The sequence below is a fragment of the Globicephala melas genome, chromosome 2 (assembly GCF_963455315.2).
Source record: "Globicephala melas chromosome 2, mGloMel1.2, whole genome shotgun sequence".
Taxonomy (NCBI): Eukaryota; Metazoa; Chordata; class Mammalia; order Artiodactyla; family Delphinidae; genus Globicephala; species Globicephala melas.
Window position 1 is genome coordinate 110,717,850 of NC_083315.2, and position 17,325 is coordinate 110,735,174.

The 17,325-nt window shown below is 35.1% G+C and overlaps 1 protein-coding gene and 1 long non-coding RNA gene across 14 annotated transcripts in view; one reads left to right on the forward strand and one right to left on the reverse strand.

Annotated features, from left to right (window-relative positions):
- Positions 1-17,325, forward strand: part of LOC115852195 (uncharacterized) — a 121,897-nt gene that overhangs the window by 67,796 nt on the left and 36,776 nt on the right. For 7 of the 9 annotated variants that reach the window (XR_009563086.1, XR_009563088.1, XR_009563084.1 and 4 more), the window contains 3 exons: positions 250-400; positions 4,789-4,874; positions 4,964-5,567. This is a non-coding gene — a long non-coding RNA (uncharacterized lncRNA). Of the gene's footprint in view, positions 1-245; positions 401-4,788; positions 4,875-4,963; positions 5,568-17,325 lie in introns of those variants that run through there. The other 2 variants (XR_009563090.1, XR_009563091.2) reach the window with 2 other exon arrangements.
- Positions 1-17,325, reverse strand: part of HEATR5A (HEAT repeat containing 5A) — a 111,884-nt gene that overhangs the window by 18,668 nt on the left and 75,891 nt on the right. For 4 of the 5 annotated variants that reach the window (XM_030854728.2, XM_030854727.2, XM_030854723.2 and 1 more), the window contains 8 exons: positions 14,398-14,424; positions 12,012-12,150; positions 9,285-9,464; positions 7,272-7,511; positions 5,690-5,871; positions 3,764-3,832; positions 2,154-2,333; positions 237-456 (listed from right to left, as the gene is read on the reverse strand). In XM_030854728.2, the coding sequence (XP_030710588.1) occupies positions 237-456; positions 2,154-2,333; positions 3,764-3,832; positions 5,690-5,871; positions 7,272-7,511; positions 9,285-9,464; positions 12,012-12,150; positions 14,398-14,424 (1,237 nt within the window). The remainder of the gene's footprint in view (positions 1-236; positions 457-2,153; positions 2,334-3,763; positions 3,833-5,689; positions 5,872-7,271; positions 7,512-9,284; positions 9,465-12,011; positions 12,151-14,397; positions 14,425-17,325) is intronic. The other variant, XM_030854729.2, reaches the window with a different exon arrangement.

A 17,325-nucleotide genomic window follows, 5' to 3' on the forward strand; every position in this document is an offset into this window, starting at 1 on the left:
AACCACTTTGGAGAGCGATTTGGCAGTGTCTTGTGAGGTAAGACGAGCATGCCTTGTGACTTAGAGATTCAACTTCAGGGTCTCCACCCTGAAGCAACTCTCCCGTGCTTATTCTATGAATGAAAATTATTCTGGGAAAATGTTTCAGATAAACATTACCTGCTATCGGAGAAATTTTGAAAATACATGTTACTGACTGTCATTCTAGGGATTATGTAAATATTTCCCCCCCTTACCTTCAACAGGAAGCTGGCAGGCAAATTCTGAAGGCAAAGTTAGGAGAGCAAAATCCTGAAGCGCAGCAAGCCAGAGCCTACTTAATGTGCCAAGATCTGCGTGGACTAAGTCTAGCAGCCCGTCTGATGAAATCGACCCGTTTCCGACACTCTCTTCTGAACAGGTAGTCTTCAAAGGTTGTTTGTGGTTTTTATGTCTTTCTACAGCAATTATGTAGACCTGTATAAAGGTTACTTTATAAATAGGAAAATCTCGTATCCACTGAAAAGGTGTTACAATATTTTTATCTTGCTGAAGAGGCAGACTTACCTTGAGCCTGCCTCCTGGACTTAACATGCATTGTGATACCAAGAAGGTATACATATGTAACCACACACACAAAACTAGGGTAGAAAGATCCAAAAGCATTATCTTCAGTGAGATATATTAGGGATAATAAACATTTGACAAATATGCTGCCACCTTGCAGTTTACAACCATGACAGCTATAATTAAATGATCATGGCACTCTCTTTTACTAAGCCTAGACATGGCCTTGTAATCCATTTCAAAATATGGCTACAGGCAGCCATCTCTGAATTGAAATAAGCTGAATATCTTCTTTCAATGTTACCACTAAATTACTATAAAAAGCTTAACTATATAGATTTAACATGGACTACAGAATGTTAAAGTATTCAACATTGTACATAATGTGTACTATCTCTTTATCCATAACTCCAAAATCCAAAAAGCTCTGAAAAATCTAAGTTTGTCGGCAAATCAATCTGGTGGCAAAACACAAAAAAATTTATGTGAAGCTATTTCTACAATGTGAATATTCAAACATTTCACACAGATATATTTAAGTGTTTGATTACAGATTCTATGGTATTGTCCCAGACATCCTAGATGAATACATGAAATATGCATCCAAATTTTAAATCCCAAATATATCTGGCTCCAAGGATTTCAGATAATTATGGACCTCAATTACATGGAACTTGTTGGCTAGTCATTACTTTCACTAAGGAGAGAACAGGAGAAAGTAATGGCTTAAGCAAGAGTATAGAGTTTCAAATTATTACAAAGAACACTATATAAGCACAGAGTAATTTATAAAATAGGTTACAGAAATTACAGAATCTGTTTGCTCTATTAAAAGCATATGTTTAAAGCATTTAGAGTTGACTGTTAAAGATCATTAGATCCAACTTATTAAATCTAGGCAGAACTACTTCCTGAGATTTGTCAACACTAAATAATGACAAAAATAGACACTTTACAATCTTCTGATTTTAATTAGCCCCACTGAAGGAAACCCTTTCTTATATGTTGGTTAATTCTCTCAGTTGCAATCTGAGACTATATACTTCATTAAAGTGGTATATGAACCAAGACTGGACAAGTCTGGTAACTGCTGAAGCTGGATGACGGGTATATATGAGTTCACTGTACTATTCTGTGTAAACATTTCCATCGTAAATTTAAAAATTATATAGCTTTCTTCCTGATTAGAAAAGTAAATAAAGAAGAGTTAAGCACTTCCAAGATTTCTCTAATCTTAGGAAATAAACCAACTTAATATTCAAGTAACTTTATGAAAGAGCACTAAAAAATATTAACATATGTGTTATAGAGTTGATAGAATATATGAGCAAACCCACATTTCCAATAATTCAGGTTTCAATAAAAGTTGATTTCCATTGGCTACTATTAATGTCTCTCATGATTGCCCCTGCTAAAAGCAGCAGATAACAGACAACAGAGGATACTTTAGAATCCTTGGCCAAAATATCAATTAGCATATAAATACACCTCATATTGAAAGTCTTCTGTCAACCTTAAACATAGACTTATTTGTGTTTTAAATAGCTAACTTCAGTTTATGGCCTAAGATGTTTATTAACAACTTCCAAAATTCTAGAAGTACTAACCTCTGCCCAGGCTTTTAGCACAGCTAAGATCTCCATGGTAGAAGCACTTTCATTATATAAGTGACTTAGAGCTTCTTTTCCAACCTGAATTTTTGTTAATGATGCAACAAGCAACTGATGAACTCTTCGGAGATCATTAAGGTCACTTACAACTCCACTTGCTATCCAGGCACTGCAAACCTAGTTTTTTAAGAAAATCAAAGGCTATATTTAAAAATTATAAAAATTATAAACACCCCCTTTGTGAGTTCAGCAAAACTCACCCATATCTCAGGAATCTGGTCATTGAAATCATCTTGCTATCAAGAAACCCCAAGGGATACTGGTGATAATGATAGTCAAAGCCAGCATTTCAAAAGGGAATGAAGTCTTAAGGTTGAAGAAAGGAAACTGTGCTAATAAGTATATAAATCAGAGTTTCAGATCTTATTAACACAGTGAAATTAAGCCATGAAAGGCATCACTTTCATAAATGTTTGGATTAACATCTGAATTATATCTCCAATCTTGACTATTTCATCTTATTATTATTTTAAAAACAGCGATTAATTGCATGGTTAATTATTTTATCTTTCTTGAAAGATAAATTACCTACCATTTAAACCTCAATGAAGATTTTGATTCTTTTGAAGATATTTTTAATTTTAAAAACAAAACATCATTAATAATCCTCCAATTCAAAAAGTTTACTCAATTATCAGAGGTTATCTATAAAGGTTTTCCTGGGTGTCACCATATTTCTCTTTTACTACAGAAAATTTATTTTTCTTTTATATTTATTTAGTGTGCGTCTCATTTCACAAAAGATTTCAAGTGGCTTACAGCGAGACCACATATAATAAAAACGATGATAAATTAGACTCAGGACAACAGTTAACACACTTCTGTGAATATTTGAAGGCTCTCAAACATTTCCTAAATACAAATGAATTTAGAAATTTGAAAATACTGAGTAAAATTATAATTAATTTAATTCACATCAGTTCTGCTTTCAGGCCATTCAGGTCTGGATACTGAATGTCTGACAACCACACCAAGAAAAGCAACTATTTAAAACTGTATATTATATGGCTCTCAGCTATATGAAAAAAAGCTCAGCCTCACTTGAAATACAAATCTAAACTATCCTGAGATACCCTTTTTACTCCATCATATACACAAAAATCTAAGTTTGACAACTCACAATGCTGCTGAGACTTTGGGGAAATAGGCACTTACATACAGTGCTGGTAGGAGTTTAAATTGGTAAACTCCTGTAATATACTCTTGAACCCAGCAATTCAATTTTAGGGAATTTATCTCACAGATATGCTTAGACCCAGTGAAATGACCTATGCAGAAAGAAGGTCATTCACTGCAGCAGTATCCATAATAGCAAAAGACGAAAAAACCCATATTTCCATCACTAAGGAGCTGGTGACATACCCATATATTGGATTACCATGCAGTTATAAGAAAGAAAAAGTTCTCTAAACTTAAAAAGTAAAGGAAAAGGGGCAACTGAGATTAATGGTTAGACAACTATAACGTAGAACCTTGGTATCAAATACTAACTGGAGAGCTGCTTCCTAAGAGAGGGTTTTTCTTAAAATTTATTTTTAACCTTTTACCTGACATGCTTTGGCAGTGACATCAGGTGGCGTCTCTGAGGTGAAGGCTGGTCTAAGTGCCGCTCCTACCTGGCAAGACATTACAGGCTCATTCAAGCATTAAAAAGTAAAATAGCACAAACTTTTTCTCATTTTAATGTTATTTTAAAATTAGGTTTTTTTTTAAATTAGTTATTTATCATATGTATTATGAACATCTTTTGTTTTTGCCTGCCCAGCATATCTTCCCGTTTTTAGCTAAGTGCATCCAAGTTTTCCTTCGGGGAACTTTCTCTCTCCACAACTCTCAGCCCATGTTGTTGCTATGGAGTTGTGAGCACTGTCTGGCTCCAGGGACCCACACTGGGATAATGAAAGCTCTCCTGAGGACATTTGCTAGGAGTACTAGGAAAGAAGCTCTCTCTTTAAAAGACTCTGGATGCTAAGAGAGCCATCTTGATACCACTTGGAGAGGGCAAACTTGAGAATAAAGCCAGTGCAGAAGAAAGCAGAGCCAACTACGGTTCCTGAAAACAATTTTCCTTTCCTCCTTAAGTGAGTGGTAATTTTATTTCTATCATTTGCAATTTTAAGAGCATTAAAAATATAAGAGGGGCTTCCCTGGCAGCGCAGTGGTTGAGAATCTGCCTGCCAATGCAGGGGACATGGGTTCGAGCCCTGGTCTGGGAGGATCCCACATGCTGCGGAGCAACTGGGCCCGTGAGCCACAACTACTGAGCCTGTGCAGCTGGAGCCTGTGCTCCGCAACAAGAGAGGCCACGATGGTGAGAGGCCCGCGCACCGCGATGAAGAGTGGCCCCCGCTTGCCGCAACTAGAGAAAGCCCTCGCACAGAAACAAAGACCCAACACAGCCAAAAATAAACATACAAATAAATTAATTAATAATAAAAATATATATATAACAGAGCTCCCTTTAAGTAAGTTGAATTATAATATTTTAGTCTAATGTGATTAGTTGTATCTAACTCCTGTCCCTTCCTTTTGCTCTTTCCCTAAACACACATTGGCATTACCTGCTGGGAAGATGTGATGGAGCCTGCTAACCAACTGGTGAACTGCTCTGGATTCCCTAACTGCCAGCCATCAGAAGCTGCCTTTGAATCATGAGAGGTATCCTTGGATGAATGCTACTGAAGGATTACATGTGATGTGTATGATATAATATGTGATGATTTTGTTATCTTCCTTGTTCCTCCTAGGCTGCTTAATGCACCAGTCAAAAAAACACCAGTTAAAAAGCTTACAGAGGGCTTCCCTGGTGGCGCAGTGGTTGAGAGTCCGCCTGCCGATGCAGGGGACACGGGTTCGTGCCCCGGTCCGGGAAGATCCCACATGCCGTGGAGCAACTAAGCCTGTGCGCCACAACTACTGAGCCTGTGCTCTAGAGCCCATTCGCCACAACTAATGAAGCCTGTGCGCTCTAGGGCCAGCGTGCTGCAACTACTGAAGCCCGCGTGCCTAGAGCCCGTGCTCCGCGACAAGAGAAGCCACTGCAATGAGAAGCCTGTGCACTGCAACGAAGAGTAGCCCCTGCTCGCAACAATCAGAGAAAGCCCGCGCACAGCAATGAAGACCCAACGCAGCCAAAAATAAATAAAATTAAAAAAAAAAAGAACAATGCCTATTCCACAGGGTTATTGTTAAAGATTAACTTAGTAAATGAATGTTAATTTTTTAAAAAAGCCCTTTATTCCCCCAAAATTACCAAAAAGGTTTTAATTATGAAAATTAACCTTTAGTGTTATAAAAGACCTGTTTTATGTATTATTTTGCTTTTACATGAAGATTTCTTCTTTAAACATATACTGATTATACTGGTGATATATTAGCAGAGATACATACTCATTTACATATTAAAAGGTGACATGCCAGTTAGTTCCACAGACTTTTAATAATAATAAAATTCTCTAGTAGAAAGAGCTTACATTGGCTTGATACTGTTCCAGAATCACATGACCTGGAAACTCTGGTTCTGGAATAGTTGCAAATCGCCGAATAACAACTAACAGTGTTTCAAGGCCAGAAAGACGGAGCTGATCACTGTGATCTGTGGCAGCCATAAAAGCCATGCGAATTAAGTCACCAAGATGTAGCACCAAAAAGTCATCTGCAATATTAAAAAAAATATCTTATTAAGAAAAAGAATATGCTGGAACTAAGATTTATGTTAAGTGATAATTTTTCCTCCTTTTAATTTCATAACCTAGACTTTCTTTTAAGTACTTCTGATTTGATTTACATTTTACTGTTTGTTAAATACAGACTTTAAACTGGCTTTACTGCACCAGTGCAAATACTCACATACAAACAACTATCCCAAAGCAAGTAATTATGCAGCTATTCAAAAACAAAGGCAGAATTAGCATCCTTTAAAAGAGTACTAATAGTACCTTCAATAAAAATTTTGTTCAGACTTTCTGATAAAAGTACATTAGAAGGTACTTAGGAGACTGGGTTTTGATGAATTAGGCAGTAATTTAATCATCCTCTTTACATCAAGTTGAGGCTAAAAGACTTAATGTCCCTTTAAAAAAAGTTTTATGTGGTTCTTTATATGGACTACATTACCTTACTTTTTTGCATGTCCTGCCACACACACAAATGATGGGAGCATAAAAATATTTCTAGCTGTGAAATTATAAATGATAATTCCTTTCACGCCTACAATATATTCTTTGGTATAATAATTCTACTGGGGAGAGACATAAGACAATCATTTAACACTGTTCCAACAATAAAATGTTTACAGGTACAACTAACCTTTACCTAAAAAATATGTGAGACCAATTCAAAGAAGTATACTAGTTATAGGTCACACTGAAGAAACCAACTCATCTTAGTAAGTGCCAATTACAGTTTTAATTGGGAGCACAGGAGTCAGTAAGCACGTATATCAGAATAGTGCTCATCACAAATAAGAGACTCAATAAATGCTTGCTTGAAAAACAATTAAAATAGAAATACTTAATTCATACTCTCAGACTGACCATAACAACATCTTGCCTTATGATTCTTTTGTCAGGTAAAGAATATTTCCAAGGCACTGAGACATGAGCATTTAGTCTTTGAACATATGTGCTTAAGTGATTTTAAAAAATTAGACATTAAACCATAACCCACACGCATTTAGGTAAAAATAATAAAACTGAACAATAAAAGGTCAAAATGGTCTTACAACTCGGTTTACTTTACATTGAGATAGACTTAAATATTTTCTAGGTAATATCCTTGAAACCAAAATAATCTATGAGCAAAACTGCTCTAAGTTACAATTCAGAAAATAAAATTTAGAAAATAAAATTTGGCAACTAGCTAATGTACATACTACTTTCCAAGAACATGACTATTCTCTATAAACTTAATATATCACATATGTCCACTAAACAAAAGTGAATGTGAATTTAAGAAGTTTAATCATTAAAAATGTATTTGAACATTAAAAATATACTATAGGCAGACAGCATTTCAATGTATATCATTTGGTCTTTTCATTATTATGCCACTTACTTCTTGAATCCCTTTTTTTCATTTCTTGTGCTAAAGCGATGTCAAAATGTGCACTGTGTGCATTCTCACACTGGTTAATTATCCTGCAGACACATTCAGCAGCAAAGACTCTTGTAGCCCATCGCGGATTGGTAAAAGGATGAGGTCTGCCATCATTTCTGATGGTCAGAACTGAAGCATCATCCCCTTTATCTCCTTCCTCTTCTTGCATTGTATCCACACAAGTTACAGTTGTAAAATCTTTTATCAAGGGAGAATACACATAATCACAATCAGTTGGAAGATATATTTATAAAGGGACACAATGACTTCAAGTACAGACTAGAATTACTGTTGATCAAAATGACTACTAGTAACAGTGGTATCTAAAGAAATGCTAAAAAGAACTATTCTTAAAAAATGACAAAGTTGTTAAATTATATTTAAAGTAAAAACTGAACATGATACTAGAATAATTATCAATCCCCTGTATGTAGATGGATATGCTTAAGGAAGCTCAGAATTCCCTAGTAGGGAGTGTGGTGGATAGAACTAGAGATGTTGTTTTAACACTGGGGCCTTGAATGAATTTAAGAAGGTTCCTGAACCCACTAAAAATGTCCAAAAATGTTTTTTTCAGTACAGACCCATTGCTGTAATTACAGTCTTAAATTGTCCTGATGGCCAGAGCCATTAAGTAGTAAATTATTTCCCCTTAATATTATACTAACTGCTAACTTATTAACTGTTTAACTCGACTTAAATTGGAACTTATGCTATAAAACAAACCAACTTGTTTTCCTTAAATTATCTTGTATGTCAACATTTTTTGAGTGTGATACAATAGATAGCAATGATGTTACAAATAAAGTTAAGGCGAACTCTTGTCTTAAAACTGAGAAGCAAACAGAGACTGAAATGTGGGTTTTCCTAATAAAAAGGGATAGAGGCAAACTACAAAGGATAAAGAATAAATGGTGAAATAAAATTGAGCTATTAAAAATTTTTAAAAAGATAGGTAAGATACCAGAAAGGTATAATCAACCTATCTATGCACATATATTTTTTTCTTTTAAAGAAGTCCTTCTAAGTTCTTAAGTAGTGGCGATAGAGGAGAACATTGAAGAAGGAAAACATGTAGAGCATAATGGTTGAAAGAGCAGGTATAAATCACTGGAAGAGTACCAAGAAGAACAGAGGTAGACAGAGAAGAATATTTTTAAAAATGCCAAAAATTTTATGGTACCTTTCTTCCTTTCACATAACTTAACTCAGAGACCAAAGTGACATTAAATTATAAGACTTAAGTAACTGAGTTGAGAGCTACTGAAATATTATGAAAAGTTAAGATTTTAAAGTCATGTAGGCTAAGGTTTGAATACATCTGTGTGTGTTACTTAACCTTTCCAAGTCTTGTTTTCTCTCGTGTAAAATGGAATAATACTGCCTACTCATAGGATGGTTAAAGGATTAAATCATATAAAATATGTACAACACCTGGAACAGAATTGGTTTCTATCCTCTTTCTTCCTCATTTATTTTCTTAGTCCAGGATATAAATTTTAAAGACTCTAACACACTTTCTCACTAATAATTATCTTGTACTAACAAAGACATTAGAGAAACAACACTATTAATATATTTAAATTAACATTATTAAGAGTAGAGAAACTGGCTTGCTCAAAATGTCATAACTCTTGGTGAGTTTTCTATTAAGTTGATTTGAGGCAACACCTCAAATATTTCTCATATGTATGAAAATAAATGATGGGGCTGCTGTAAGTTAAGTTATCCCTTTTATAGCATAAATAACAATTCTAATTTTTAGTTTGTTTTTCACAGGAAAGTCATATAAGACAATTATAAGAAAAAAAAAAGTAGGCTTTTAAGTGTTGGACTAGAATCTCCATTAAAAAAAACAACAAGCAATTATAACCCAAATATCCAGATTGATAAACTGTCACTAGCAAACAATTTTAGATAATGCTCTTACTTTTAATTTTATTATGTTGGCTGGTAATCACCAATACTTACCAGCTGATGCAGCAAGTACATCTTTACAAAGCTTTAACCAAAAGGAGAGTTTATCCACTGCCATAGATGTGAGCATATGGTTTAATGTCTCTTTGATATCATGGCATAATCTCCCATCTGTCTCTTTGTCAAGTAAGGTCAATAAGGCCCCTTCAAGGCCTACTTCTCTGATGTTAGCATCTGACAAGAAGAAAATCGATGATCTAAGTAATACAGAAAACAAAACTGCCATATGAGAAGCACACACATTCAGTAGTTATTAAAATATTACATGCAAATATATTCTAAAGAACTAGTCCAAATATTGCACCTCAACCTACTGAGGTCTATTTTAGTTCACAATTCAAGTTTGGTAATTATTCACAACACTGCAGTTATTTTTTATGCAATGTCATTGAAAGATAAATCTTTATTAAGAGTTAATATGTTTTCCTTAAATTAGATAAACATTTAAACCCAATTAGCATTCTAATACTTATAAAAATACTTTCTAATACTTTATAAAAAAATACTTTCTAATACTTATATAAAAAAACCCCAATACTTATGAAAATTTATACAATTTTTCTTGGTATGATTATTTTATCTTTTCTTTAAAGTTAATTCAAATAAATAATCATAATTAAGTTTTACTTATTCTGGTACAAAAGCTTTACATTTATTAACATGAGAGTAAAACTCAGACAGAAAACAACTATTGTATGGAGAACAGTGTTTAATTACTGCAACTAAACTACAGTGGATCTAAAGAAGACTACTGAATTAATATAAATTACTACACAATATTCTCACTGCAAAGTAATAAATCATCTCAAAAAAGAAATAAAAACCTTGATCTAGTGTCTATTTCCTCTAATTCTGAAAATGTCAAAAGAACGTATACATTTTCTCTTGAAGATTTAACTCATTTGGCAATTATGAAAGCATTTAGTTCTAAAGATTATGCTACTATTTTAAAAGAGGAGTTATCTTTTAAAGATCAGAAGGAGGAGGTAGGAATGTTTCTGATGAGGAGTCAGAACAGCCTAATGTAATGTGTGAGTCATGACTGGATCATAAATTTGGATGGGGGTGAGAGAGGTAGGAAAGAGTATTATAAAGGACTATAATGGGAAATTTGTGCGAGGACTGTACATTCTATGAAGCTACTAAATTAATGTTGATTTTACTAGGTATGGAAATAACATGTGGTCATGTAGGAGAATGTCCTTGAAAAATGCAAATAAGTATTTAGGGGTGAACCATCATGATGCCTGCAACCTGCTTTCAGATGGTTTGGCACGAGGTTTGTGTGTGTGTGTGTGTATATACTGAGAGATATATAAAATGAGTATCGTAAAGATAGTAGGTGAATCTATGTGTTCACTGCACATTTCTTTCAACTTTTCCATGGGTTTGAAAAACTACAAAACTTTTAAGAAGGAATATGAGTTCTTTACTATAAATTTTTCTTTTATTTTTGGCTGTGTTGGGTCTTCATTGCTGAGCATGGGCTTCCTCTAGTTGCAGTGGCTTCTCTTGCTGCGGCGCACGGGCTCTCTGCACGCGGGCCTCAGTAACTGTGGCACGCAGGCTCAGTAGTTGTGGCTTTCAGGCTCTAGAGCGCAGGCTCAGTAGTTGTGGCTCATGGGCTTAGCTGCTCTGCAGCATGTGGGATCTTCCCAGACCAGGGCAGGTGGGTTCTTAACCACTGCGCCACCAGGGAAGCCCCTTTACTATAATTTTAATCACACAGCTAATTCAATAATTATGTACCAGTACAGTTACATAATAAAATCCTAAAAACAAATACAGATAATTCCAGTGGTGAATATAAGTTAAAGGTCACTTTGGGGAGAATACCACACATTAACCATGTTCTGCAACCTGTCTGATGACTATAACAGTTCAGCAATGCTGATAAGCTCAAGTCAGAGCAAAGGTTTTAATATAATAATAAAACTAATTTAAAGAGCACAACATGACAGTAAAATACATTATAGATCTGAGAGCTTTAGATATTGGAAAGGTTTATGAAGTCTGAGACCTAAAAGTGTGACAGCACTTGGGAAACTATATACTTTTAAAGTGTAAGATATTATCATTACTATTTTTATAGGCTGTTTGAATTTATATGCATGTTTGAGTTATTCACATAATTTTTAAATGAAGAGACATACTTAAAACAAATCTTACTGGCCAAGAAATCCTTTAAGTCAGCTCTAAAATATAGAAAGGGTATAAAAATCCTTTAACTTGAAGCAGATTCATCTATGAGAAATTTTATTGAATGAGATTTAGGGGGAAGACAGGCATATATGATAAAATGACTTCAGCGCTAAATCCAGTTTCAATCCATTATTGTAAAAAAACTCGTTTGAAACCAATGGCTCTCAAACTTCAGTACCATTATCATTATTGTAGAAAAATAATTAAGAGATTGCTGGGCTCTACTGCCAGATTTCTGGCTTAGCAGATTTAGGATGGGGTCCAATAATCTGCATTTCTAACAAGTTCCAAGGTGAGGTGGATGTCGCTGCTGTAGGGGGCCTAAGATGGAGAACCATTATCTAAACCAGTAACATCACTGGGTGGAATGATAATCATTGTTAGCAATTATCACTTGTAGCAGGTTTAAGACATTATATACTAACTTTTAAATTTCGTTTTAAAAACTCATGTTTATATGGAAGATTTAAGATTAAAACAGTCATCTGAGCTGGAGATAATACTGATAAAAAGAACTACCTGGAGTCAACTCTTCTCTGCTATCCTTAGCAAGCATAACAGCGTGTTCTGAAACTTCAGCTGCTTCTCTCTGAACAAGCTGACGTAAACAAGCCAGTACTGCTCGTCTCAGTAACAAATAGGGACTACAAAGATTCACCTGAAAAACACCATTTGGGAAGTAAAAGAGCTGAAATTCTTCGTGGCATTCAATACATCTAACAGATATTCACTGGACCCCTCCTGATTGTGTCCAGCCCAGTGATGGGCTGGACACAATTTACTAAATACACAGAAACTTCAACTATCCTAGCACATATTTTTTATTATACAACTTAGAAACAGCTTAAGGAGTAATACATGTATTTATTAGGCAATATTCATAAACAAATCCAAGCAAAAGCCTCCTGACAATGTTAGAAGACATAAAATTTATATGAGTAAAACAGTTTTGAGAGACAAAAGAGATACAATGGAGAAAGAATTTATTTACAGCTTATATATATGTGCTCATGGAACTATATTATAATGTTTTATGAATCTCTAAGTAGAAGTTTATACAAATCCATATAAGCACTGTAGCATACTGGTTAAAATGGAGGCTCTGGAGTCAAACTGTCTGAGTCCTAGATCCATGACTTACTAGCTGTGTGACCTTGGGCAAACTATTTAACCTCTCTGTGTCTCAGTTTCCTCATTTGTTATATGGAGATAACACTAAACACTACCCCCATCTCACAGGGCTGTTGTGAAGTCAACACAAAGAAACATGCAAAAGTGCTTAGCACAGTACCTGGCAAATAGTAAGCACTCGATAAATGTTAGTTATTATTAATGCAGCATCTATCAGTAGTAGTTTATTCAGATGCCATACATAGTAAGTAAATGCATTTTCAAATAAAGGCAGAAAGAGTCTTACTCAGAAAACATATTCACCGAAAATGCTCTCTAGAAACAACATTATAGATAGCAAATTTTATACATGTATATCTACTTATATATGAATATACATATATGTACATAGATATGTAAATGTCTTAGCAATAGAGAATATTTCTGCTCAGAATGATAGGCTCAATACATATTTTTACTGAGAAGTATTTAAACCATGTAAATCTCAATAGGTTGTGTCCACCTAGGGTAAATGATACAATTGGTGATATACCTTAAATGAGCAATTAAAACAAGTCAAAGGTTTCTGGATACCAATTGTTAATGATTTCATAAGTAGAATAAAGCCTAGAGATTTTGAAATTTATTTTGTCCTAACTATGAAAATAACGACCAGTTTGGTGTGGCTTATGACAATAAATGTTCTTATAATAGTGATTTTTCTGAGCAAAATTTTAGAAATAATGGCATAATTCATATATGTGCCTTTAGATCTGGTTTATGTGTCAAAGACAGGACTGAAGTAGGCGAGTCTGTTGAAAAGACCAGAGGCAAAATTCTGAGGAAAAGAGTACGTAGTGGCAGCTGGTTTGTGATATATGATACATGCAAAGAGAGCTAAATCCTTAATTTTATCAGAAGATAAAAGGCAAGAAAAGTTTGTGAATATATTAGCAGTGAAACATATAGATGAGAACTGCTTTATAAATATGTTCTAATACCCTCAAGCTATATCATGAACTCAGAAGTGGAAAGACAGGAATGCCATTCACAAAGCCTCAAGGTCATGTCATTCTAGTCATGTTTAAGAACTCTGCTGTTAGAAACTAGTATACAGGATAACAGAGAAGTTAAAATGTAAACGATTAGGTTAATTCATGCCCAAGATTACGGCTATATTTAACAACAATGACAAAAAAGCACTCAAGACAATTTTAAAGAAAAGTTAATAAATCTATTAGTTACTTTAACTGGAGTTTTACAAGCACATAATACAAGGCAGGTGCAGCGTTTATTCAGGCTGGTCAAACAATCTTTTAGAAAAAGCATGCTCAAAAGTACTCTTTACTTGTTTGGTAGAAAAAATATTAAAAGGCCGTCACACAAAACAAAATGGGACGCTTAATATTTCCATGTCATTCTCCAGCATTTATATTGGGAAGAGGAATAGAGTGGATTAAGGCAAACAAATCAAGCAAGCAAAATACAGAAATTAAATCAAACTGTAATTACAATTCCTTTCTGAAATGAATACATTAAATCAAAATGATGCAAAATTAAGTGCAAGGAGTGAGTGCACCAGCTGGAGAAGGTTAGGGAGGATTTGTTTACATGGGTATTAAATAAACACCATGTAACATGCTATACACACTGGACTTTGCATTAATGGTTAGCTTAAACAAAGAGATGCAGAGGAAAACAAGAACATCCACAACCAAAAAAAAAAAAAACACAACACAAAGAAACAGCACTGCAAACCTCAAAAAAAGTTAGGAATCGAGGGTCAGGGACCTACCAACACAGAATTATCCAACAAGATCTCCTGCACAAAAAACAAATGACAGACTGGTCATGACAAAACCAAAAGATAAATACTAGGATGACTTTGACAACAGTCAGCTAAGCATTAAAATGTAAATGTTAATAGAGCTATCATTCAAACTGGCTTAGCTTCAGCTTTAAAAAATATGCCATAAATACTTCATTTTCCAACTTAAAATATGAGTTGAGGTAAGATTTTAAAAACAGTCAACTCAAGATGTAAAGATATAAAAAATACAATAATTTCAAAATGCACATTTGTGTAATTAGGTTTTCCTTTGGAATCTTTCATTAAGCCTCAGTAACAAAACCAGAACAAGTAGACATGAGTGTGAAAGGAGTGATCTGGATTACATTCACATGAACAGGTGTCCAGCAAGGGACCAAGTTAATGGTTTACCTCATCACAAGTTAATTATAGATTTCTTACTCTTGGAAGCCAAGTTTTAAAACTGTGAGTAGTCAGAATTGCGAGTGTAGCTAACGCCAGGTTCAGAATGGAAGTTAAATAGCATGCAGTTAGAAGAAAACCCTTTGCAGTACGATTCCTTCCTAATGATTAAATGTATTCTGAATACTCAGGGAATTTCAGTTAACATGAAAACACTTCATGCTAACTAAGTTCTATGTAGAAAAGAAACCTGATCATAAAGTTGTTAATAGGAAAGCAAAAGCATCTTTTTTTTAGTAAATTTATTTACTTTATTTATTTATTTTTGGCTGCGTTGGGTCTTCGTTGCTGCCCGCAGCCTTTCTCTAGTTATTGCAAGCGGGGGCTACTCTTCCCTGTGGTGCGCGGGCTTCTCATTGTGATGGCTTCTCTTGTTGTGGAGCACAGGCTCTAGGTGCGTGGGCTTCAGTAGTTGTAGCACGAGGGCTCAATAGTTGTGGCTTGCGGGCTCTAGAGCACAGGCTCAGTAGTTGTAGCACACGGGCCTAGTTGCTCCACAGCATGTGGGATCTTCCAGGACCAGGGCTTAAACCTATGTCCCCTGCATTGGCAGGTGGATTCTCAACCACTGTGCCACCAGGGAAGCCCCAATTTTCTTACTACAGGGCATACTTTAAAATACAATAATAAATTTAGAATAAAAGCTTTACTAATCAAAATATTAAGATACAAAATTAACACAAGTTTTGCTAACACAAAATTGCTAGTGATAGCAATTTTTGAATTTAATTTTTGTATTAAAAAAATCATTTTATAGCTTAAGTATTATGAGTAACATGAATAAGACCTGTAATTGTTACTTCTGATTTTCTCAGTTGCTCTGAATGTACCTAAAAAAAAGATCTGAGAACAGTCTCTATTCTTCTTTGTATGTAACCTTCTCAGTCTAGTAAAAGAAAAGACTACCAAATTTGATCAGATCTAATTCACAATGAATTAGTAGTTAGTCTTGCTTTTTATTTCTCAATAAACTTTACTTAATAAATGAATTCACGTATCAGTTAAAGAAGAAATTTTAAAAGGGTATTAATGGAAATTTTCTACTATGATTCAAGAAGAAAAAATGGCAGTATTGTTTTTATTTATTTATTTAGGCTATGTTTTGTCTTCGTTGCTATGCGTGGGCTTTCTCTCTAGTTGTGGTGAGCGGGGGCTACTCTTCATCGCGGTGCATGAGCTTCTCATTGCAGTGGCTTCTCTTGTTGCAGTGCACAGGCTCTAGGCGTGCGGGCTTCAGTAGTTGTGGCATGCAGGCTCAGTAGTTGTGGCTTGCAGGCTCTACAGCACAGGCTCAGTAGTTGTGACGCACGGGCTTAGCTGCTCCGTGGCATGTGGGATCTTCTCGGACCAACGCTCGAACCCATGTCCCCTGCATTAGCAGGCGGATTCTTAACCAGTGCGCCACCAGGGAAGTCCCAGTGTTGTTATATTTAAATGGAGAGTAGAAACTTAGATCAACTTGCAAAGTAGTGGGTATTTTTCAGTAATTGGTATTGGCAATTGTTCTTCAAATATAAAGAGTAATATTCCTGGGGAAAAGTTGCTGAATGATAAAGGTAAAATTCTTTTCCAGTAAGTGCTGTTTTCTCTAATACATGTTTAACCCAGATAGAAAACAAAGTTTCTATCAGAAAAGTCAGTCATGTCCTCTCTTTAAGAGTCTTACATAATTATGACTATGAAAATCAATATGGAGATAAATACAATTCTATGTTTAAGTTACATGTTAAGAAAATAAAAACAATTACAATTTACTGAGTGGGTATTAAGTGCCGAGGACAAGTGCATTTATAGGTGGCATCTTGTGTAATCCTCATGTTTTACAAACACGATAACTGAGGCTGGAGGAGGTTATGGGACGTCCCTAAGGCCACATAGCTAGGAGGGAGCAGAGCTAAGAGGGTCCATAACTACAAAGTCAATATGAAATAATGAAACGAGGACTGGACAAGGAGTTCAGAAACCTGGATTCTAGGCTTAGAGCTACTACTACCTAGGTATGTTACCTTGGGCAAAATATTTCACTTTTTGGTCTTTAGTTTATATTTTTATTTAGAAGGTTGGTTTTACTGATTTTTGAGGTTCTTTCAAGGTATGAAATGCATATTTTGTCTTTAGCTTGAAAATGAGAGGTCTGTCTAAAGTAATGATTCTCAACTCTCATGTTACTAAGCGGAGTGTGCTGTGAACATTACAGGGCCAGAAAAAGTTGAAAAGCAACGGTGTCAAGTTTTTTGGGTTTTTTTTAAATTTTATTTATTTTTGGCTGCATTGGGTCTTCATTGCTGCGTGCGGGCTTTCTCTAGTTGCGGCGAGTGGGGGCTACTCTTCGTTGCGGTGTATGGGCTTCTCATGGCAGTGGCTTTTCTTATTGCAGACCACAGGCTCTAGGTGCATGGGCTTTAGTAGTTGTGGCACATGGGCTCAGTAGTTATGGCTCGCAGGCTCTAG